The sequence below is a fragment of the Lemur catta genome, chromosome 22 (assembly GCF_020740605.2).
Source record: "Lemur catta isolate mLemCat1 chromosome 22, mLemCat1.pri, whole genome shotgun sequence".
Taxonomy (NCBI): domain Eukaryota; kingdom Metazoa; phylum Chordata; class Mammalia; order Primates; family Lemuridae; genus Lemur; species Lemur catta.
Window position 1 is genome coordinate 19,871,018 of NC_059149.1, and position 23,407 is coordinate 19,894,424.

A 23,407-nucleotide genomic window follows, 5' to 3' on the forward strand; every position below is an offset into this window, starting at 1 on the left:
TTTGCTATTTTCATGAAGCCTTCTGGGACCACCAAGAGCCAAAGACAACTCAAATGCAAAAGCATCTATTAAAGTTCTTTTTTTCAGTATGTAACCTCCTTACTACGGTTTTTTTTTCCCCACTATATTTATTAAGTTGATCATCAACTGCCTGGAAAAATACTTCTCAAATATGTAAAGAAAACATCCCTTTTCACTAGCAGCAATGCCTACCAGGGATATACGAAAATTACCATGTCCAAGGCTATGTAAGCTGCTACTTGGACTGAATGTTAATTGCTTGCTGAAAAAAGTCCGAACTACTGACATTCTTTGAAAAGAAGTTTAATCACATCCACACATATATTTACATGCATCTGATTGAACACTTTCTCTCCTGAGCCCTCCATACCATTTTATATTTCATTTAATAGAATGATCTCTCCTTTTGACCTCTGATACACAAATATGATAGTAACCACCTGAATGAAAATAAAACGGGGCTGCAGCTCTAACTCACTACTCCCATTTGCATTCAGACCTCGCTGCTCTAGCAATCAAATCCTGAATACATTTCCTCCTGACATTTCGCTTGCTCATGCAGGCAGGGTGAAAGGCCATCTCAAGACAAAATGAGCAGAAAACCAATAATGTCACGTACATAGCAAAATACTCTGCTCCTTGATCTCTACACTGGAAAACAAAAAGAAACCAAAGAACAAAACAAAATAAGGACCTTCTGAAGTGACTGCCATTCAAGTCAACACTGTTCACCTCCGTTCCCCATTCCATGGGAGGATGGCAGAATTGAGTTGTAGAGACTTTCTCCTTAACCAGTTAGTTGGTTCACCCACCACTATCTACCTACTAACGTAGGAAAGCAAATACATTCAAAACAGAGTTCTTATATGAAAGCCATGCTGGACTTACATTTTTAAAAAGAAAATGTTCAGTATCCCCCCTCCCCGTCCCCCCCATGCTACTCCCATATCAGGCAGTAGTAACTCACTGCCTAAATATAGCAGATACCACACATTTTCATTTATATAGTTTGCATTCATGGTTTTCTGGGAAAACCTAAGGAAGTGTGAATTCCATTCTTTTGATTCATTCTTCCTTTTTGCCCTATTGCTCTCTAAATGAGCTTTGTGACTTTTAATTTTTATTTAAAAAATTTAAAAATGAAAAAGCCTTACTTTTATATAATACAAACACAAGCATCCAAAAACTCCAAACTTATATAGACAAAAAGGACTGGGTCTGTAGAAAGCATTGTGAGGCTTCATTTGTCTGTATTCTGTTGCCCTGCAGCCCTATGATGCCTTATAGAATCAGGTCTTTGTCTGACTGCCGACTAGCTCCACTTCGTTCTTCACTTCCCCTAGACAGTCCTCCCCTGCAGGGCCTTCAGAGAGGAAGGAGAGCTGAATGGCCATCAGTGGACCCTCCCCCCACCTCTGGGCCTTGCTACTGCCATCCTCAGAACCCATCTGGTAGCCAGGATTAGAAGTAGAAGGCAGATGCTTTTACCTTTGCATGGCAACATCATCATCTTTGTGGAGAAGAAGAACGAGAATCAGACTTGAGTTGATATTATGAGTATTTGATTCCTGCTGAAAACTAATTTTTAAAATACTGCTCCCTCTTTCATTTGTTACACTTTGTTCCTCTAGCTTGAAAAAGTCCTTCCTTAAAATCCAGTCTGTATTAGTGTTCAGTTTTTCATCTCTTAAAAAATTAAACTCAAAATTCTTTTTTTTTCCTATTTATTATTTGTATGTACTCACGGGGTACAAGTGCAATTTTGTTACACTGATATTGCACTGTGTTGAAGTCGGGGCCTTCAGTGAAGGCATCACTGAAGCAATCCACTACTTCACTGAAGTAATCGCATTGTACCCACCAACTAACCTCCCATCACCCACCACCTCCCAACCCCCCCACCTCCCCAAGTCTCCACTGTCCATAGCTCCACACTCTGCTTCTACGTGTATACCTGTTCCATCCCATTTATAAGTGAGACCATGTGGTATTTGTATTTGTGTCTGAGTTGTTTGGCTTAAAATAATGGCCTCCAGTTCCATCCTTGTTGTTGCAAAAGACATGACTTCACTTTTTTACAGCTGAATAATGTTCCATTGTATGCATATACCACATTTTCTTTATGCAATCCTCTGTTGATGGACACTTAGGTTGAACAGTGCTGTGACAAATGTATGAGTGCAGGTATCTTTTTTATATATTGATTTCCTTTCCTTTGGGGTAAATACCCAGGAGTGCAATTGCTGGATCATATGGTAGTTCTATTTTTAGTTCTTTCAGAAATATCCATACTATTTTCCATCAAGGTTGCACTAATTTACATTCCCACCAATAGTGTGTAAGAGTTCCCATTTCTCCTCATCCTCGCCAACATCTGTTACTTTTTGTCTTTTTGGTAGTAATAGCCATTCGATTGGGGTAAGATGATATCTCATTGTGATTTTAATTTATATTTCTCTGATTAGTGATGTTGAATGTTTTTTCATATACTTGTTGGCCATTTGTTTATCTTCTTTTGAAAAATGTCTATTCATGTCCTTAGTCCACTTCAAAATTCTTAATTTAAAAGTCTACAAAACTCATTTAGAATATGTCACACGTTTTATTTTCTAGGTAGAAAATAAATCTTTCCCTGTAAAACCTACTCCATAAAACTGGAAGAGGCATTGTTCTACCAGATGCATAGATATCAATGTAGGGACAGGTTTGTTGGGGGCAGGTCCACTGGGCTGCCTTTTGGCTTGGGGGCAAGGTATGCAATGGTTCAGCTGGCTCAAGGGTGGGTCTGGCTGTTTGTTTTTTGGATGGGGTATCCAGAACATGGATGCTTGGCCAGCTTGTGTGATGGAATGGGGGCGTCCACCAGAGGCAGGCCCACCAGGTTGTTTCTCTGGCCGGGCATGCAGGCTGCAGCTGCTCCGTGGCTTGGAGACGTGAATGCCTGCTGACCTGCACCTCCTGCCAGGGGCAAGGGCACATAGTGGTTTTGTAGGCTCAAGAGCGTGTCCACCCTGGGTGGGACCACCAGGTTGTTTCTCTGACTGGGGCTGTGGGCTTCTAGCTGTTCAGCCAGACCAGGTTATTATGACCATTCCTTGGCCCAGACTCTGAGTAGCCAGGGTTGTGGCACTGTAGCCACCCATGTGGGCTTGATGGAAAGACGGTGGGGCCCCAAGGCTGGAGGAGAGCAGTGGCTCCTGGTCCCCAGGGCAGGATGCATCCCAATAGTGCATCTGGTTTCAAGATGGCACCGTACTGCAGTAGCATGTGTAATGAGGGGGAAGTGAGGGGTACACAATTTGTGCTCCTAATCTGAAGCAATGCAGCTGTGTCAATTCCAGGCAGCTCCCCAGACTGGGCTCAGGGGTTATAAAGATTGTGGTATTCTCCTGTAGTAAGAAGGGACTCCAGATATGTGCAGTAGCAATGAAGGCTGGTGGAGTCTTCTGCTTAATTTTCCCCCCTCAAGAGTAAGTCCCTCTTGACTCTGAGCTGATCCCAGAAGGGGAGATGGGTTGGCAGAGGCAGGGTGACCTATCACCCTTGCTATGTTGCCTTCCTGGGCATCCTAGCCCACAGGGCTAGGATGTTCACCATTCCAACACTTCCTGGCAACATGCAAGTTTTAGTTGTTTATTTGTTGCCGTGGTCCTTTTTTGTGAGGGAGAAGAGTGCCAGATGCTTCTAGTCAGCTATCTTGCTGACATCACTCCTCAACCCCTTTTCTCTTGCTGCTCTCAAGAGTCTCTTTGTCTGATTTTTGACAGTTTGATTATAATATGTCTTGGCGAATTCTTCTTTGGGTTGAACCTGACTGGAGGTCTTTGAGCTTCATGTACTCAAATGTTCATATATTTCTCCAGATTTGGGAAGTGTTCAGTCTTTAAATAAGTGTTCTTTAAATAAACTTTCTGCCAGTTTCTATTCTCTCTTCTCCTATGACGAGAAAATGAGCTCTCTTGATGGTGTTCCATGAATCCCGTAAGCTTTATGTTTTTTCATTCTTTCTACTTTTTTTTTTTCTTCCTACTGACTGGATCTTTTTAAATAACATGTCTTCAAGTTTGTAGATTCTTTCTTCTGCTTAATCAAATCTGCTGTTGACATTTTCTATTGCATTTTTTATTTCAATCATTGTATTCTTCAGCTCCAGAATTTCTATTTGGGTCTTTTAATGATTTCTATCTCTTAAGTGAAATGTTTTGTTCTTGTATTGTTTTTCTGATTTTATTGAGTTGTTTATCTATGTATTCTTGTGGCCTACTGAGCTTAAGACAATTATTCTGAATTATTTTTCAGGCAATTCATAGGTCCCCATTTCTTTGACATCGGTTACTAGAATATTATTGTGTTTCTTCGGTGGTATCATGCTTTCTTGATTTTTTTGTGTTCCTCAAAGTTTTGCATTGCTGTTTTTGCATTTGAAGAAGCAGTTCTCTTCTTCAGTCTTTCTCACCCTGTCCTTGGGTGAGATTACTTTCTCCAAGCAGCCCAGCTAGGGATTCTGATGCTCTTTCAGATCTTTTCTATGCACGTGCCCACTGTACATCTCTTGTTACCAATTAGGGGTAAATCTCAAGATTGTATGTCTTCTCTTGATCCTGTAAGGCCAAGTGCTGAGAGCCTCCCACTTGTTTTCCCTAGGGTGGCACCCTGTAATGCTCAAGTTTGTGTGCCTTCTCCAAATCCTGCAGAATTGAGCTGGGTCACTGTATAAGAGGCTTGTACTTGTCGTCTGTGGGAGGCGGCTTTGGGAGTTGGCCTGGGCTGGGGCTGGAGTGTGAGGTGTACACGGAGCATTTGGAGTGCCTGTGCGCCTGCTGCGGGAAAGGTTCTGCAGGCAGGCATCCCACGTGGCTTGCGGGGAGCTTCCTGATGGGAATCTGCAAGAGCAGGTAGGAGGCTCAGTGGCCTCTCTTCCCTGTTTCCAGTCTTTCGCAACTACCCAAGCTGTGCCAATCTCTTCAATATTCTGGGTAGGGTGGGAAACAGTTCGGTCTCTTAGGTCATATTCCACACATCCAGGGGAGCTCATTCATTATACTCTCACTTTCCCCCATGGAAGTAACCGCAGGTTGGTGGTGGTAGAGGGGCTCTCTTGGCAGTGAGCTGTTCCACCTTGAGGTAGAGATGGTGTAGGCAACATGAAACCATTCTTCTTACGCTCTTCAATGTGTCTATTCTTAGATTCTATGATCCAATGGTGTGCTGAAACTTCTCCACTGGCCTCCTATACCTTCACAAAGGTACCCTTGTTTGTGGATATTTGTCTAAATCAATGCTTCTGCAGGCGGATGACAGTAGAAAGCTCCTATTCTGCCATCTTGTTGACATTACACTATTCATTTGTTTAATTTTTAAATATAGCTATTAGAAAAATTTAAATTATACATGGGTGGTTTACATTATATTTCTATTGGAGGGTGCTGGCCTATATCACCTGACATTCTCAAATTGAAATATTCTTGTTTTGTGTTTAACCCTCTTAGGGATCATTGTTAGAGTGTTACAGTGAGGTAATCTAACAAGCAAATTGGTGTTAGTGTGTCATTCTCCTCAAAAATATAATTGGAGGGGACCTTATTAATTAGTTCAACCAATCCCATTTCATTTTTATAACCAGGAAACTGAGGCTCAGAAAGGAAAACTATGTGCCAAATATATCAATAAGACAAAAATGGACTCCCCACCTAGTCCTTTCCCAATTTTACTGTTTTATCTCTGAGTATATTTGTCCTTTTCCTGCAGATAATACCATAACCCTAAAGAGTCACCCTTATCAGAGCAGGCATATAGTAAATAATTGATGAAGGAGGGATTTAAGGAAAGGGAGTAATTTCAAGTCACATGATTGGCTGCTTATTCTACCTTCTCAGGTATGGCCCTAATTCTTTGCAGTGATTTACTTAAAATGTGGTTCAAAGAATCCTGTTGTTTTCTTCTCTTCAAAGGCACCCGTAAATCATTTAACAGATTAAAATTCAGAGCTGCTTAGTCTTCTTTCATCATGTAATACAAAATGCAATTCCAAGTGACAATGCAAGAATTATGTCCCCATTATTAACTGGACTGAGTGTCTAGACAACTGTTGCTCTTAGGTCATTAGCGTTTGACTCATAATACAGACGCTCCTTGACTTACGATGGGGTTACATCATTAAGTGGAAAATATTAAGTGAGAAATGCATGTACACATAACCAAACATCATAACTTAGCCTAGCCTACCTTAAATGTGCTAAAACACTTATATTCACTTACAGTCAGCAAAATTATCTAACACAAAGTCTATTTTATAATAAAGTGCTGAATATTTCATGTAATTTATTGAATACTATACTGAAAACGTATTGCTTTTGTACCATCCTGAAGTCAAAAAACTGTAAGTCAAACCATCTTAAGTCAACAATTGTACTTAGCATCCCATTAAGAAAAGAAAAAGAAAACTCTTAAATTTCCCCAAGAATTCTATTAACCTGCACTATCACAGCTCCTCAGAACCAGATACATAATCACCTTTGTGATGTCGTCTAAAAGGAGATAGCATTTGCTTCCAGCCTAGACCTAGTTACTAAGATTGAGACTCTTGCTACCAATCTACTTGAAGTAGGTTAGCGGAATTTCTCTCTCGCTTTCATTAGGGAGGAAAAGGGAAATAACTGCTATCTCTGTATTTTTATGATCAAGGCCACTTATAACTTAAGAGCTAGATAGTTTTGTTCCAGAGGAGGAGTTTGCCTTGTGACAGTTGGCTCTGTTTTGAGATTTGTCCTTGCACTCCTCCTGTGAAAGCAAAAACAGTCCACAGTATGGCCTCTAATGTGAAAATTACTTCTCCAGTGTTGACAAATAAACCATAAATAATCTGAGGAAACAAGGCTATGATCACAACCAGAGAACTTGCTCAAAAGGAGACTTATCAAATTAACTACCCTCCTACCTACTAGGCAACAAAATACCCAGGTGTAAAACTAAAGTTTTACAACTTCAAATGTATATTATATGTGCTTCTAGATATGAGCTCTTTTTGGGTTTCCCTAATGAGTCTACATGGAATGTACTTTTGCTCAAATATATCGATTTGAGAAGGAATCATGCCATTTTAAATGCCATCAAAAACTAGAAATTCAGAAAAAGATGCATCATGTCCCAGATTTCTTAGATTTTAAATATTCTGTCCCAAGAAGTTTGTATGTCTCATTATAGTGGACATTTGTTGTTTCTAAAATTGAATTGCCTAGCCATGTGGTTGCTGTGGGCCCTAACTGTCTCAAGCCATAAACATATGCTACTCCAGGTCGCGATTTAGGGGTGGGCATTGGGCTGAATTCTAGCCCATTAAGTCAAGGGACCTTTACCCTGTGGTCCCCAACCCCTGGGCTGCAGACCGGTACTGGTCCATGGCCGTTAGGAGCTGGGCCGCACAGCAGGAGGTGAGCGGCCGGGGAAAGTGAGCAAAGCTTCATCCGTATTTCCAGCCACGCCCCATCGCTTGCCATCCCCTCCCCTGCCCCCCATGAAACCTGTCCCTGGTGCCATAAAGGTTGGGGACTGCTGCTTTATTCTAAGTCTTTGGTTTCAGTAATCAGGGAAGTGGACTTTCTCTTTTTCCTGCTGAATTGGAACATGCAAATATATATACCCGGAAGCACATGTTCAAAGATCTAACTAATACTCAAAGCATATAAAACTGGCTGCAGCCTCTATAACAGTGTTTGCAAACTCAAATAGCTTCAGGGGCCAGGCGATGACACAAATGTAGAAAGCTATTAGATGTGATATAATAGGGAGTAGTGGGAACGAGACTGCTTGTCTTTCCTAAATGCATTTAGATTATGATGAAAACAAATTCAGCAACGTGCTGGCCAGAGAAAATATGCTGCCATTAGGTCTGCTGGTCACGTACAATTCATTGGCATTGTGTGGGCCACAGTTTTCCACCTGGCTCTACAATGACCCCTGGGAACTGGCTATTACCCTGATCTTCAATAATCCCTCTGAAGTAAACCTCTCACAGCCCAGCCATGTTCTCAATGTGGCTGCTGCAGCGCCTCCCTCTCCCTACTCAGGTGTGCTCAACATAACGATTAGTTACTCAACCTACTGCAAATGTCTTAAGTGTTCCATGAAAAATAAATCTCTCAGAATAAACAGCATCTTCTCTTTCTAACTGCTGTTGCTTTTAAAGCTGAAAAAACAAAGCCAAAATATCAGGGCCAACTATGTTGCTATCAAGGGAATTTCTTTAATGACGCTGTTTTTTACAGGGCTGGGGTGTTTCCCAGCACAGCTCAACCTGCTGTGCTTTGACTGGCAGGGCCTTGTCAGTTTTTACATCTGATACAAACCATCCATCTGCCCTGGATCTTGGTAAGTTTCTTAAAGTACCAGAAGCATAGGGATCCATTAAAATATTTTTAAGTAAAATGGGATTTGAATAAAGTAGACATAATTTATAAGGAAATGTGGCTATTTCTGATATTTATTTCATGAATAGGGAAACGATGAGTTTTCTCAATGTAGACTTGTGATACCTAACAACTCTTTCAAAAGAAAAGTTAGATTCCAAGTGAGCTCTTCCGAGAAAATGGCAGCCACTGCTTAGGGTACCAATTCAGTCAAAAACGAAACACGCTCTTCCTCTCTAGTTAACAACCAGTGAAGACAGCCCATTCTGAATGAAGTTTGCTGCTTTAAGTAAAAGTGAATCTTTTCCTAAAAGGCCAAGACGGAAGTCTCCTTGCTCTATGTAGATTTTTTAAAAACCCTGAACCTATATATTTACCAGAATTCTAATTATTTACTATCAGCCAGAGTTTGGAGAATTTCTAAGGCAGAGGAAAGAGTTGTGGATTTGGCTCGCCACGAAGAATTGTTTGTACTCAGATCAACTTGGGATATACACAAATGCAGTGCATAAAGTTAGGAACACTCTGGTGTTATTATTATACTAACAGCTTACTGTTCTGCCAAAATAAGTGTCTTTCCTTACCAAGACTTGTGAAACTTATAAGAATTGGTCTGAAACCAGGGGAGGCCTCCCTGGTGATGACCTACTGTGGGAATAGGTGAGAGAGCTCATTCGTGCCTGTGATTCTGTCTTGATGACAACAAGACGGATTAAAGCCCTTCTCCTTGTCTGAGGTGCCCACCGAACTGCAGACCTGGCTGCCGGTTCTCGCCTGCCTATCAGATTTGCTCTCATGGGAGCTTCTGGTCCTGTGAAAAGAATTAATACTAAGTCTTCTCTTCTCATGTTATCTTTTAGAAAACAATAATAAAATTTCATCAATTCATTCAACAAACATCTATCAATAAGTCAGTGTTCTAGAAGCTGGGGATAGAGCTGGGAACAAATGGTCAATAACTCTCATATCCCCCATTCAGGCAGTGAAGGAGCCTGCTCAGGGAATATTGCTTATGAAGTAGACGAAGCTACTCAGAGACTCTCCACAAGCACCCACATGTGGCCTAAATAATAGGAAAATGGATTCTATGTGATATACCACTTCAATTTTAAGTAAGTGAGGAACAATGATTCACTTTTTAAGAAGCATTATTTTTACAAAACTCTGTTTAGATGGCACCTGTGCAAAATGAGGTACCTTTCACCTTCCTGGTAGATACCGCTAATGACCTTGACAGACAAGTCAACATGCTGTACCTATTAGCATATGAGTCTGATTTTAATGAGTCAAGGGTCGGGGAATGCTATCTTCATGCTCCCTGAAGTGACAATTTGATGAAAGCGAGAATTAATCCCCACAAAGCTCGGTCTAACTTCATGTCAGGGAATGAAAAGGCTGGCTCTTGCTGGGTTACATTTTCAGAAAAGGTGCAGCCCAGTAGATTGAAAAGCAGGAAGTGCTCCTAGCACGACAACCTTCCCATGGTCTTGTGGCCACCCCCACCTCCTGGGGACAGGCTGCTCCTCTTCAGAGTCAAGGGCTCAAGCAAGGTGCTGGTGGAAGCAGAGACTGAGGTGTTGGGAAATTTAATTAGCAAGTGTGAAACAAAACAGGGCCTATGGCTTCAAGCCACTCCAGAAGTGTGAAGAATAATGATTGCTTTTTGAGAACTCCTATTTCCCAAGAATGAAGGAGCCTGGGGAGAGATGAGTGGCTTAGTTTTTTGTTGTTCTTTTCTTTCAATATTTTTCCAAGTATTTTGCTTGTAAGGCTCCCACAGTTTTTGTTAACAAACTTTACCAAAATAAAGATTTCTGTTGGTATTGCCATCTGCCCATCTTGCTTGACCATGAAAAAACCAATACACGGATCTGTAGTGGAAGTGCCATCTTCTGAACCCAATGCCGTATTTGATAAGAGAAACAGTTTAACTCAGAAACAGACTTTTTAAGGCTCCCATGAAATCCTGTCCAATTCAATAAGCAAGCGTAAAGTAAGGTTGGGAACGAATTTGGGGTCCCTGCCCTCCAAAAGCTCATGGTGTTGGGCAGGCGGAGGTGTTACGGAGTCACTACACACACAAAGATAGACTGAAATAACTTCAACATACACCAAATTGTGGCAAATACCAACAGATTAATCCTAGCTAGTAGGTTTAGGGTAGGCTTTTCCTAGAAGTGATACTGCTGTACTTTGAAAGATGAACAGGACTTCCAGAAGCGAAGATGGTGGGAAGAGCCTCAGAGGCAGAAGCAAACAGATGAAGGAAGGTATGAAAGCGTGTTTGGGGGAAGTGGGCAGAAATGTGACTCAAGTCCACGGAGGCTGGCGCAGGAAAGACTGATGTTATGGAGAAGCCAGAGCTCTCAGGTTAAGCACTGGGACTTTATTCAGAGAATACCTGGGGGTGAGTTTGTGGGAGAAGACCCAGAGCAGCTGTCGCACAGGGGAGGGCCAGCATCTAGGCTGAGTGTCCGAGGGAAAACTGGCTAAAGGACGTGGAATGAACTGCAAAAGGAGAGACAGTTGGGGATGGGGGGACAGCGGGGTGGAGAGAGATGAGAAAGCCGGGACTCAGCAGAGAAGAGTAAAAGCCACAAGCAAGGCCCATGGGTAGAAAGGGCCAGGATTTGCGCACTGGGATGGTTGTAAGTGTCAAGCCTCAGGAGGAAATAGGATGACAGGATGGACATGAAGGAGAGGAATGATGGGAAATAAAAGGAGACAGATCACAATCAACAAGAATAGCTATCAATGGGGCCAGCACACCCAACAGCAAAAGAAGTATGTGAAAAATTAAAAGATAATTATTTCTGTTTTGGACTACGTGCTACCTACTTCAAAAAAAAAAAAAAAAAAAAAAGAAAGAAAGAAAGAAAAGAACACCAAAACAAAAACAAAATAAAACAAAAAACACCACTTACAATGTCTGAAGGCGGTGCTAAGGGGGAGAGTCAGAAGTCAGAGGGTCCTGCACAATCCTGACACTAGTTTGGGAGAAAACTTAGCCAAAGGAAACACTGGGAAATACACTGCTTTCAAATGGCTTTTCAGTTTTCCGCCTTTCCACGCCAGGGCACAGGGATCCTCACTGTTCTTTTTAATCACCACACATGTGCCACAATTCATCAATCCCTTTCTAAAGAGCAGTGAAAGATAGGAAGAAAAATGCACTGGTGTCACCTGGCAGCAAGATGTGCAGGAAAAAGCTGATGCTTCGTGTCAACCCACAGCTCATTTCCTTCCTTGTACTTTTTTTTGACTCACACTCTGCGAGAGGAGACACAGGGACACAGAAAGCAGCTGTCCACTCTGGCATGTCCCTCTTCTGTTCTTTTTCTCCTCACAGCAGACACACACTGTTCCAGCCAGGCAGGCTGTTTGCTGTGAAGCTCAGAACTGGCGGTGACTCTTTGATGTTTATTTGGCACTTCAATGGCATCACAAACAAGAGGGGCCATGTTGGCCCAGACTGTGCCAGGAGCTCCCAAGTCAGAGCCAGGGCCAAGGCACAGTTTCCCACAGTTACAGTAACTGTAAAAAGAAATGCTGCCCTGTGGACAAATCATAAAATAGCTCAGTAGTAAGCATTTATGGACGTTGTCTCTCGACATACCTCAAACTCCAGATAGTGATCTTTCAGTTTGTATTCGTCTACGTCCTTGGCTTTAACCTTCTTGTCCGGGGGGTACGAGCGATGCTCGGCCAGCTCGGTGTTGATCTGCTTCAGCTTGCTTTCGTGAGATTTCAGCTGCTCCTCCTGCAGGAAATTGTTAAGCCATTTAGTGTCCAAAAAAACAAATCAATAAAAAAGCGTAGTGAACTTTAAAACAACACCTATGTTGAACAACTTTAATTCATTAGAAGTCCCACGTGCCTCTGCTGCTAGAGCTTCCCAGCCTTCTCTCACCACCGTTTGCCTGTTTCCCATATTCCTTCCCAGGGTGGCAGCCAAGGCAGCCTCCCTATCCAGGCCCCTTGTCATAAAACCAAATGGAGTCAGAGCTGTTTATCACGTGTAACTGCCACTGAGTTGGGACCAGGCTTCTCAAGAGATACCTTGAGAGGCAAGTCACCAGCTGGAGAATGAAGCACTTAGCCTGAGAGCCACACCCCTGGGCTTCTCTGTTTCATGCCCACCCAGCAACGCTGCCAGTTTCCCTATCACAACAAGCGAAGGAAGTGTCTATCTGCATATTTTCTTCCTTTTTTTTTTTTTTTTTTTTTTTTTGAGACAGAGTCTCACTTTGTTGCCCGGGCTAGAGTGAGTGCCGTGGCATCAGCCTAGCTCACAGCAACCTCAAACTCCTGGGCTTAAGCGATCCTACTGCCTCAGCCTCCCGAGTAGCTGGGACTACAGGCATGAGCCACCATGCCCGGCTAATTTTTTTGTATATATATTTTTAGTTGGCCAGATAATTTCTTTCTATTTTTAGTAGAGACGGGGTCTCACTCTTGCTCAGGCTGGTCTCGAACTCCTGACCTCGAGCGATCCACCCGCCTCGGCCTCCCAGAGCTAGGATTACAGGCGTGAGCCACCGCGCCCGGCCTATTTTCTTCCTTTTTGGGACAAGCAGTGCTACCAAGAAATGATTCTTCTCTGAAACCTATCAGATGATATTATAAAAAATGTAGCTATCTCTGCTTAGTTCCTTCAACCTTATTGACCCAAAGTAGTCATTACTGCCTGAATAGCATTCTTATAGGCATCATGCACCAATGCAGCACGGTTTATCCCATGTCAGAGGATATCCATTCTAGGGGCACCATTTGTATCATCTTAGCAACAAGCTACCTAAAAAGATATGCTACTGAACTTTCTGGCATTTTAAAAACATTCTTGAAACAAATACACTGGAATTCTCTGGCATTCCTGAAATTGCTTGACTGCTTACTATTCCACTTTTACATACATGTTTTTTTTAATAACATGCTTTTTTTCAAATAAAATATTTCAGATATACAAAAAGTCATATTGAATGGATATATAAAAAACACTCATGTATTTAACACCCAGTTTAAGAAAATAAAATGTTATAATTTGGGCCGGGTGCGGTGGCTCACGCCTATAATCCTAGCTAGCACTCTGGGAGGCTGAGGTGGGTGGATCGCTCAAGGTCAGGAGTTCGAGACCAGCCTGAGCAAGAGCGAGACCCTGTCTCTATTAAAAATAGAAAGAAATTATCTGGCCAACTAAAACATATATAGAAAAAATTAGCCGGGCATGGTGGTGCATGCCTGTAGTCCCAGCTACCCGGGAGGCTGAGGCAGTAGGATCACTTAAGCCCAGGAGTTTGAGGTTGCTGTGAGCTAGGCTGATGCCATGGCACTCACTCTAGCCTGGGCAACAGAGCGAGACTCTGTCTCAAAAAAAAAAAAAAAAAAAAAAGTTATGATTTGAAACTCTCTGCACATCATCTCATTCTTTTTCAGTGCTATTCCTGTACAAAGGTATATAACCATAAAAACAGAGTATGTTTCTATTTTTATACTTTATATAAAAACTACTTAAAGGTTTTCTTTTGTAACTTTTTTCTCCACTCAGTGTGTTTTTAAGATTTATTCATACGTGTGTTCTAGTTTCTGCCTTTTAACCATTACATGTAGGACAAACTACAATTTTATTGAAGAGTACTTATGTTGTTTACAGGCTTCTTATTTTTGTGTTTTTTTATATTATAAATGAAATTTTGATGATTTTTTTTTTTTCTTTAAGAGACAGAGTCTCACTCTGTCACCCAGGCTGGAGTGCAGTAGTGCGATCATAGCTCACTGTAACCTTGAACTCCTGGGCTCAAGCGATCCTTCCACATCAGCCTTCCAGATAACTGGGACTACAGGCACATGCCACCATGCCTGGCTAATTTTTAAATTTTTTGTAGAGACAAGTCTATGTTGCCCAGGCTGGTTTCAAACTCCTGGGCTCAAGCGATCCTCCTGCCTTAGCCTCTCCAAATGCTAGGATTAGAGGCATGAGCCACCACACCCAGCCCACAATGAACATTCTTATACATGTCTCCTAGTGAATATGAGCAAGAATTTTTCTATAGAATATCACCAAGAGGTGGAATTTCTGGGTTTTAGAATATGCACATCTTTAAGATGACATTACAGTTTTCCAAAGTGTTTGTACCAGCTTACATTTCCACAGCAGGTTTGAAAGTTCCCATTATTTTACATCCCTGTCAAACTTTAATGCTTATAACACTTGTAAATTTTTGCTAATTTCATGTGTATGAAATAAGCCATTGTGATAGGAATTTACATTTCCCTGAATATGACTGAGGATAGCAGTTTTTCACATGTTTACCGGGTTGCCCCCTCTGTGAACTGGCTGCTGAAATACTGGATCTGTTTTTCTATTGGGTTGTTTGCCTTTTATAAATAGACTTGTAGCAGTATAGTCATTTATAATATATGTTAAGAAACCAAATTCTCTTCTTTTTTGGTCAATAAAATGATTAGCATCCAAATACTTTTAAAAAAATAAGATTTTAAAATCCTCTGTATTTTTGGACTTTGACACTGCATAAATATTCTTTTAGGTGCTTGCTTCTTCCAAAAGCTTTAGGTTTAGGTTTCCCAATCTTATATTCAAATGTCTCTTCTTTGTTGTATAAACTAAAACTTCTACTTATTTAATGAGGAATACAGGCCAGAATGACAATATGCACAGGATCATATATTGTCACTTCCCTCCCAATGAGGGGCTTGCCAGGCACTTGCTACGCCGGTGCTGGGAGAAGGGAGGGGAACGGCCACAGTCCTGGCCACCAGACTTGTCCCCCCAGCTGTGGGGCACAGAGTCCTAGGAGTCCTCCGGTGGAAGAGAAGCTGGCCATGACCTCCCCTTCCACTCTCTTCATCTTACAGGATATAGAGATTCGGAGAGTTCAAGTCCTTGCTCCAGGTCGGAGGTAAGGACAGAGTGGTAGCAGCCCCATTCTCCCAGCTTCTGTCATAAACCCTCCTCGGCACAGCCTTCTGAATCCAAAGGCCTGCTAACGACCTAAGCTTCAGAACATTCTGCTTCTGAATGCATCAGAGCTGGACTCGGCTCTGCAGCCCTTGCTACGCTCCCTGCGTGCTGGGCTCCCCGCACAGCTCTGCAACCCGCAGGTTGTGCCCAGGGCCATTTGCCTTCCTCCAGTTGCACTGAGAGCCGGTGTCACTCGTCTCACCATCTCCTCCTCTTCTGCGGGACTGAAGCACTTAAATGCCTCCCCCACAAGCTCAGTACAAAACAGATTCTGGCCTGTGTGTGACTTTTATTTCCTCTACTGATTACAAGCTCTTTCAAGGCAAAGAAAGGTCATTTTCCCCCTTCTCTTACATCCTTCAGTGTCCAGTGCAGGGCTGAGCAGGTATGTGGCAGTTTGGGATTTATAGATGTTTCTTGCCTAACACTGACAAATACCTGAAGCTCTTAGAAGCTGAGAGCCATTATCACTGTCTTACCTCTTTTCATAATGCTCACAATAACTAATATATTACCTGATATATGAACACATGGATTTTTTTTTAAGTGAAAGTAAAGTGGGGAGGTCTCCGACTGCTTCCCTTGTGCCGTCTTAAGGGAGAAAGATGCTTTAGCAGGTAATGACATTTCTAGGAGTCTGCAATGCAACTTACAAGTCAAACTGCTAAACACTGGAGACTTACTGAGCTCCCGCGGTATGGAATTTAGAATAAAGAACATCTGCCCTTGAGTCAGTTTGAAGGGGGCTGCTGCTGAAAGCACCATCCAAAAGATTTTTTTTTTCATCACTTCATGTTTAAGATAGTTTCAGACCTTAAACACAGTGTTTAATAAGCTTAAGCACAGTGCTTCCAAATGATTTATTACTTTATAGAATACTTTATATTAAACACAGACCTCTAGGAAATGAACAAGAAATCTATTCTGGAAAAGTGTGGGCACCATTTAAGGCCATGCCAAGGAGTCTGAACTGCATCTAATTGGAAAAAATGAGCCAGTTAAGGGTAAGTGACATAATTAGAAGCATATTTTAGCCAGAACCGTGAAGGACGATTGGTCAAGACTAGAGGGAGAGAGATCTTGAGGGGTTGCAGAAATAGTCCTGGCCAGAGTTTTCCAAAGTGGGGTGTGAACCCCAGGCAAGAGGATCCACTGGGGAGAATTTTTAAAATCAGTAGTGAGGTATAATTCACATATCATATAAAAATCCTTGTATCCTCTAACTGTGCTGAACTTATTTATGAGTTCTACAAGATTTTTACTGAATTCTTAAGGCATTGGGGAAAATTAAAAAAAATTTTTTTTTTTAAATCTAAGCACTATAAAATGTTAAAGTTTCCTAATATTTACTATTGGGGTTGACAGTAGGACATGTAGTATATTTTATTAGAAAAACACATATTGGAAGATGCGAGGGAGCAGCGGGTTACTTCCCCGTGAGAAGCACGCACAGGACTTCCCTGTGCGTCTGGCAGCGTCTGTCATCACAAGGCTGGCCCCAAGCAGCATCAGTGATTACCCACTGATTCAAACTTTTACAAGAGAAAGGCTGGAATCAGCCTTTCTGGATATCAGAAAATGGTGACTTCACAGGGTACAAGTCTCCAGGGAAGTAAGGACGGCCCTAAGGGAGGTAGAGATTCTGGCAGTGAGGTGTGTCTAAGTGTCACCTGCACCACCCCCTGGCCAGGTACCTGGTGTGTATGAGAAACACACACATTCCTGGGCCCCAGCCTGGACCTGAACAACCTGGGGGGGCTGAGAAACGTGCATTTTATGCAAGTCCCCAGATAATTCCTGTGCACATTCAAGCGTGAAGGTCACTGCTTCGGTGGGTGGAGAGGGAGGTCCCGAACAGATCCTGAAGGGAGACCATAAGACTATGTTTGGAGAGCTACACCAGAAGGAGAAACAAAACTTGAATTTTCCAATGAGTCTCCACCTCCAACAGAGTAAGAAAAATGTATTCTGGCAACACTGCCACGAAAAACAAAGAAGGTGATTCCTCCTACACAGCAGAGTTGTTTATAAAGAACCATGCTGCACTGGCAATAATCAATTTTAATAATTAAGGCTAATGTGTTTTGCATAGAAGACAAGAACAAATTAAAGAAAGGGCCACAAATGACAGGGTGATGAACAATGTGTCTTACAAAGTAACAAACAATTTTTTAATTAAACGTTTAATTTTTTCCTAACACTGTTTATCATTTTCTTCCAACAGGGCATTCACATTGTTATACGTGTATTTTGTAAATTGAAATTACCCAAGACGTTGTGGCATTTAGGGGAGTTGTAGCCAGGTTGTGGGGGTACAAAGAATGGGAAGATGGCCAGTCTCGTAGATTAGGAACCCTTGGGCTAAATCAGTGTTTCTCAATAGCAATGAGGTAGATTTTGACACCACCAGACATTTGGCAATGTCTGGAGACATTTTTGGTTGTTACAAATGGGGTGATTACTGGCTTCTAGTGAGTAGAGGCTGAGGATGTTGCTAAGCATCCTACATTTCACAGGACATCACTCCACAACAAAGAATTATCCAGACCAAAATGTTGATGGTGCCAAGGTTGAGTATGCCTGGACTAAAGGATGGAAACTGGCTTGCAAGGTACTGGGGAAATCGTGGGGGCATCCAGACACATATTCCAGGGTTCGCTGGGGGTGCACGATGACTCCGGTATAGACATCCGCAAAAGCCTCTACCTGAAGTCAAGGCTACTCCAAACACCAGGCTATGAACTAACTCTTCTCTCTGCCTTTATAGCCTATTCCTTCTCACATGCTTAATTTTACATATTTGCTTCTCAAAGATAAAAACATTTTTATTTTTTAGAAACAAACATTATGATCTGGGCAAAGAAATAACACAGAGTTGGTGATAGAAAAAAACCTTACAGACATTCTAGAACTATCTTCTCATTTTCTGGATAGAAAACTGAGGCCTACCAAGACTCAGTGATTTAATTGGGGAGGAAATCATCTTATTTCCCAAAGGTGTTAAGTCCCCGAAACGGCGTGGTCATCTTGTCTTATGTGACACTGGAGGATGCTTCTTTTTGGTTATTGTTTTCTTTTTTAAGATCTTGAATCTGTCACTTTGATCATAGTATATATGTATTTTTTTGCATCTCTGTGGATATATGTCCAAAATGAGGGAAAATATCAAAAAAAAATTTTGCCTTCTAATTTTAGTTCCAGTATAAGACATTTGCTTAAAATAACAGAGTCTGCCTTGATAAAGGTCCTTGCTTGCCTGTTCTGGTGAACACACAGATGAACACACTCATTCTCATATGCATGTGACTTACTAATTTATAGCCCACACATAAATGGGAAAGCAGCACATTTTTCAAAGTAGAAAGTAAACAGAACTGTAGCTCCTACAGTGAGGGAAGAAGAAAAACTCATATGTTGCTCTGAGCTACGTATTAATAAATCTATGAATGACACACATACTAACATCCATCTTTAGTTCAACTAACCTCCCCTGGATCTTTTATAGAAGTGAACATGAGAAAGAATCAATATATTGAAAAATAACCACTGGAAAGTCCATAGTACAATTAAGGGAACTCAATTTTTATTTTTAAGAGATGGTGTCTCGCTCTGTCGCCTGGGCTGGAGTACACACCGGCATGACCACAGCTCACGGCAGCTTCGAACTCCTGGGCTCAAGTGATCCTCCCACCTCAGCCTCCCAAAGTGCTGGGATTATGAGTGCACACCACAATGCCTGACTCAAAACTCAATTTTTGAAGTTATTTTTTGCTTCCAGTTGTTTGATTTTTTTCTCCCTCCCCTTATCATGATCATGATAACTGGTTTACATTTTATGTGACATACTCTTTCCTGCTTATGTGGTATACTGTTTATGTTAAGTACCCAAACTTAAAACAGGGAAATGGTTTGCTTGAACAGTTCATATTTGAGTAGGTGGAGAAGTCAGCCGACACATTTTCTGGTCATCAATAAAAGCCTTCCCTTTCTCTTAAAAAGTCTCAGAGTATTTATTATCCTTGAAAATTAAATGCCATGCTGTCCTATAAGCTAAGCTGGCTTGGTCCCTTCTATTCTTAACAGTGTGTTATTAACTACATAGTAATAGTAATGCTTACATAGTAAGCACCCAATATATGTTAATCATGAATTAAAAAACAAAATGAAACAAAAGAATCTTTCCTGAAACCATGTCTCCTCTCTTCTTCCTGCCAGTCTTCCTGTTTTTTAAAATAACTTATGGCAAGACTTGTGCACACGTCTTTCCTGAGACCTTCCATACCCTCATCAAAGGAGACCAGCGTAGTTTCTGTTCCCATCTCTCCCTTCCTACCTGACAATCGTGCTATCAGAGATACCAGTTTCACTCCACCAAAACTACTCTTGCCAACGTTACCCAGTGACCTCCCAGCCACTTGATAGGACAGGTATTTTTTTTTTCTCCCCTCCCCCTTTTTGGGGACAGGTATTTTTTGTCTTAATTTTACTTGACCTTTCCCCCCCTTTTCTTGGCACAATGTTCTCCCCTTTTTGGTGTTTTATTTTTCATTTTTATTTTTTTAACCTAAATATCTTAAAAACATTTTTTGTTTTTCAAGTTGTCTTTGTCTGCTTGTGAGCCCTGGGCACGGCAACATTTGGAGAAAGAAAGAACAAAAGGCTCCAGGAAAGGGCTAGGAAAAGCAGCAACGGGGAAACCAGGGGACGGTGAGGTGAGGCTCCAAAATCCAGGCTGGACACCACAGTCCCCAGCTGTCCCAGCCAAGGTGGCAGCCCTTTGCCTTCCACTTCAGTGAACCACTAGAACTGTCCGTTCTACATTCTCAAGGTCTGTCAGATACTTTCACTTCTATCCATTTCTTCTGCAACTAACTTAGCTAATTCTCCTCTGGATTACTGAAAGCTCTTTTAAAACAGGCCTTTCTTTAAAATAGTAGTATCTTCTTTTACTGTTTTTCCTCACATTGTAATGAGAATAATTTTTAAAGTATAAATTTGATCACATTTCTTTTCTGCTTTAAAATGATTATCCTAAGGATGCCGGGAACCACTGAGGCATCCAAAATCCTACACCTGCCAAAGAAGGACTTTGGTAATTTGGCCTTTGCTTACCCCCACCGGGGTGCATTTCTTGCTTTTTCTCAGCATTGTGCTCAGGTCACATTTAGTGTGGTTCCTGCAGCGCAGTCCTTGCTCCTCTAGGCCTGGATCATTCTATTAGCTCATCCCACACCTCACCTAACTGCTTCTCATCCTTTAAGCTTCACACTAGATATCACATATCCACTTTCACCTCCAAGGCCAGGCAAGGTCCCTTCCTCATACCCCCACAGCACTCCAGACTCATCTTTCCTGTGCCTCTGTCCAGCTGTGTAAGAATCACTTGCTTATTTACATTTGCCACTCATGCAGGAGACTGTCTGGGTTTCATTTGCCTTCCTAGCCCCAGGGCCTAGAATAGTTTCTGATGTGCAACAAGCAAAGGATGCACATTTATTAAATAAATGTATCGTTGATCATCATGACATCAGAGATGTGTAGAGGTGCTAGTTAATACCAACGCCTGGTTGATCATAGCCAGATAAAACTACTTCTATGGTTGCAGCAATAAGGAATTCACCAAGACATCAAAGTAGCTTCCAAGAGCTTTAGCTGGTCAATGGCAATGGCGTGCCGCAGATAGGTTTAAAATCAGCAAATGTGGCTTGTAGGCAGTGTCCTTAAGACAGTTTTAAGTGGAGAGGACCATGATAAAATAAAGTTTTTAGCAAGATTAATCTGCCAACAGAAGGAAGTTTATGTAAATACATCTGAAATAGAGTTCTGCTGTACTGTATCTTGATTGGCTTGGAAAACCCAAATGTCCCATTCAGCTCTGCCCTGAGGAGTATGGAAGACCCTTTCCCACTGTGCTGTGGGCATTGGATCCCTGAAAATATTTTTATGTTCTTAGCACCAAATCCAGCCTGGGATATGGCAAATGCTCAGTAAAATAAACCAACGAAGGAATGAATGAATGAAAAGCTTGCTAGCAGGCCAGGGCATCTCCCTAACATTGGCCAGTCATTTAAAAGTTATGAGCTGTCAGTAAAAAAAAAAAAAAAAAAAGATAAAAAGAAGAAGAAGAAGAAAAGAACCAGGCAAGTATGACTAATTAAATAATAAACTAATAAATTTCAGAAACAAAATCAAAGACTGTGTCATACTAACCACGACTCGATTGTGTTAGCTTCCTATATGAAGCATAAAACCCTGCATACTGCAATCCTGCCCCATTTACACAACATGCCTTTGCAGGGCAAGGTCTCTCATCTGCCCCTCAAATATGGAATGCTAGTCAAATACAAACATCGGTAAGATTATTTTACAAAGCACTTTTCTTCCAGGGTCAAAGCACTATCAAGATGACTTACCTGAGACAATTTTGTCGTAGTGGCAGGCAGAAGCGGGCGGCTAAACTTCTTCTGAGAGCCAATGGCTGCTGGAAATGGTGGTGCAGAAAATACAGCCGCAACACAGTTGATCCTGTTTATCCACGCTTGCATTTCCTCCGCACTCCTATGAGAAACAGACGTATTTATGTTGGGATATTTCTAGATCTAAGTATATCATACTTTACCCATTTCTCATTGCTCATTTAAAATGGCACATAAAAATCATTTATTCTTCTTGGTATAATTAATCCCTGGCAAAACTTCATTGGAGATTAACATTCTGAACAATGAACAGTAGTAAAAGGCTGTGGAACCTATTATCATTGTAGTGTAAGATTATGATTATCCCTCCTGGATATAGAAGGAAAAAAAGAGAAATCACTTGACAATAAATATTTATTAACCCCCTACTTTCTGTTTGATACTAGGCTAGGCCAAAAATCAATTATAAAATTAATTCATCTCTTTTAATCATACCATTTGATTTTAAAATCCAGCTGAAGCATATATTGATAGAGGGAATGTAAAAGGATATACCCACTTTGGAAAATAGTTTGACAGTTTCTTCCAAAGTGAACTACCAAGTTATTCTACAACCCACAAATTCTACTCCTAAGTAGGTACCTAAGAGAAATAAAAACATAGAAAGACACAAAAATTTCTGTATCAGTGTTTATAGCACCATTATTCCGAAGAGTCAAAAAGGGGAAATTATCTGAATGTTCACCACCTATAAATGGATGAACAAAATGTAGTAAATCCATATAACTGAACAGTATTCAGCAATAAAGGTGAGAAGTACTGATATGTGCTACAACGTGGGTGATCCCCCAAAGCCTTAAGTAAAATAAGCCAGACAAAAAGAACCACATAATGTATGATTCTGTTTTTATGAAAAGTCCAGAAAAGGCAGTTCTAGTGAGACAGAAGATAGATCAGAGTGTGGCTGGGGCAGAGACCGGCAGCGACTGCACAGTGGCGCGGGGCTCTCTCTGCAGTGATGGAAGTATTCCCAAACCGGAGTGTGGTGACGGCTGCACCATTCTATTTACTTAAAAAAAAAATTGAAACATACTTTTCAAACCTGTGAAATTTTATGATACGTAAAATATACTAAGACTGCAAAAAAAACACCAAAAAAAAAAAAAAAAACCAAAAAACAACCACCTGACAGGAGGTGGAAATCATCTGATGTCATGATATTTTTAATTTCTGTGTCATTATATCCAGAAAGCCCCAAACTGACAGCACTTAATTTTTGTGAATTCATACATGAATGGCAGAAGTGATCCTGAACCAGCATAGATTATCTACCATGTGCATAATTAATAAACAAAAAGTGAAATAAATGTCAGCCAAATCTAAAATCATTTCTTTTGCTGATTACTCTGAGAGAAATAACAATAACCTGAAACCACACTACGAACCGACTCCTCACGGCAGCCCAAATGCCCCTCTAGGCTGATCTGTTGCTCCATTATTTCAATTGACTGTTATCTGCCATCAATTTCTTCGGATTAGATTTCCTTAGTTATTACATCTGGTATTTTTGATTTAAAAAAAATATT

At 41.3% G+C, this 23,407-nt stretch overlaps 1 protein-coding gene across 1 annotated transcript in view; it reads right to left on the reverse strand.

The window, feature by feature from the left end:
* PSD3 (pleckstrin and Sec7 domain containing 3) overlaps positions 1-23,407 on the reverse strand; it is a 311,983-nt gene that overhangs the window by 6,813 nt on the left and 281,763 nt on the right. The window contains exons 11-12 of the mRNA XM_045535247.1: positions 21,819-21,963; positions 12,043-12,186 (exon numbers count right to left, since the gene is read on the reverse strand). Of these exons, the coding sequence (XP_045391203.1) occupies positions 12,043-12,186; positions 21,819-21,963 (289 nt within the window). The remainder of the gene's footprint in view (positions 1-12,042; positions 12,187-21,818; positions 21,964-23,407) is intronic.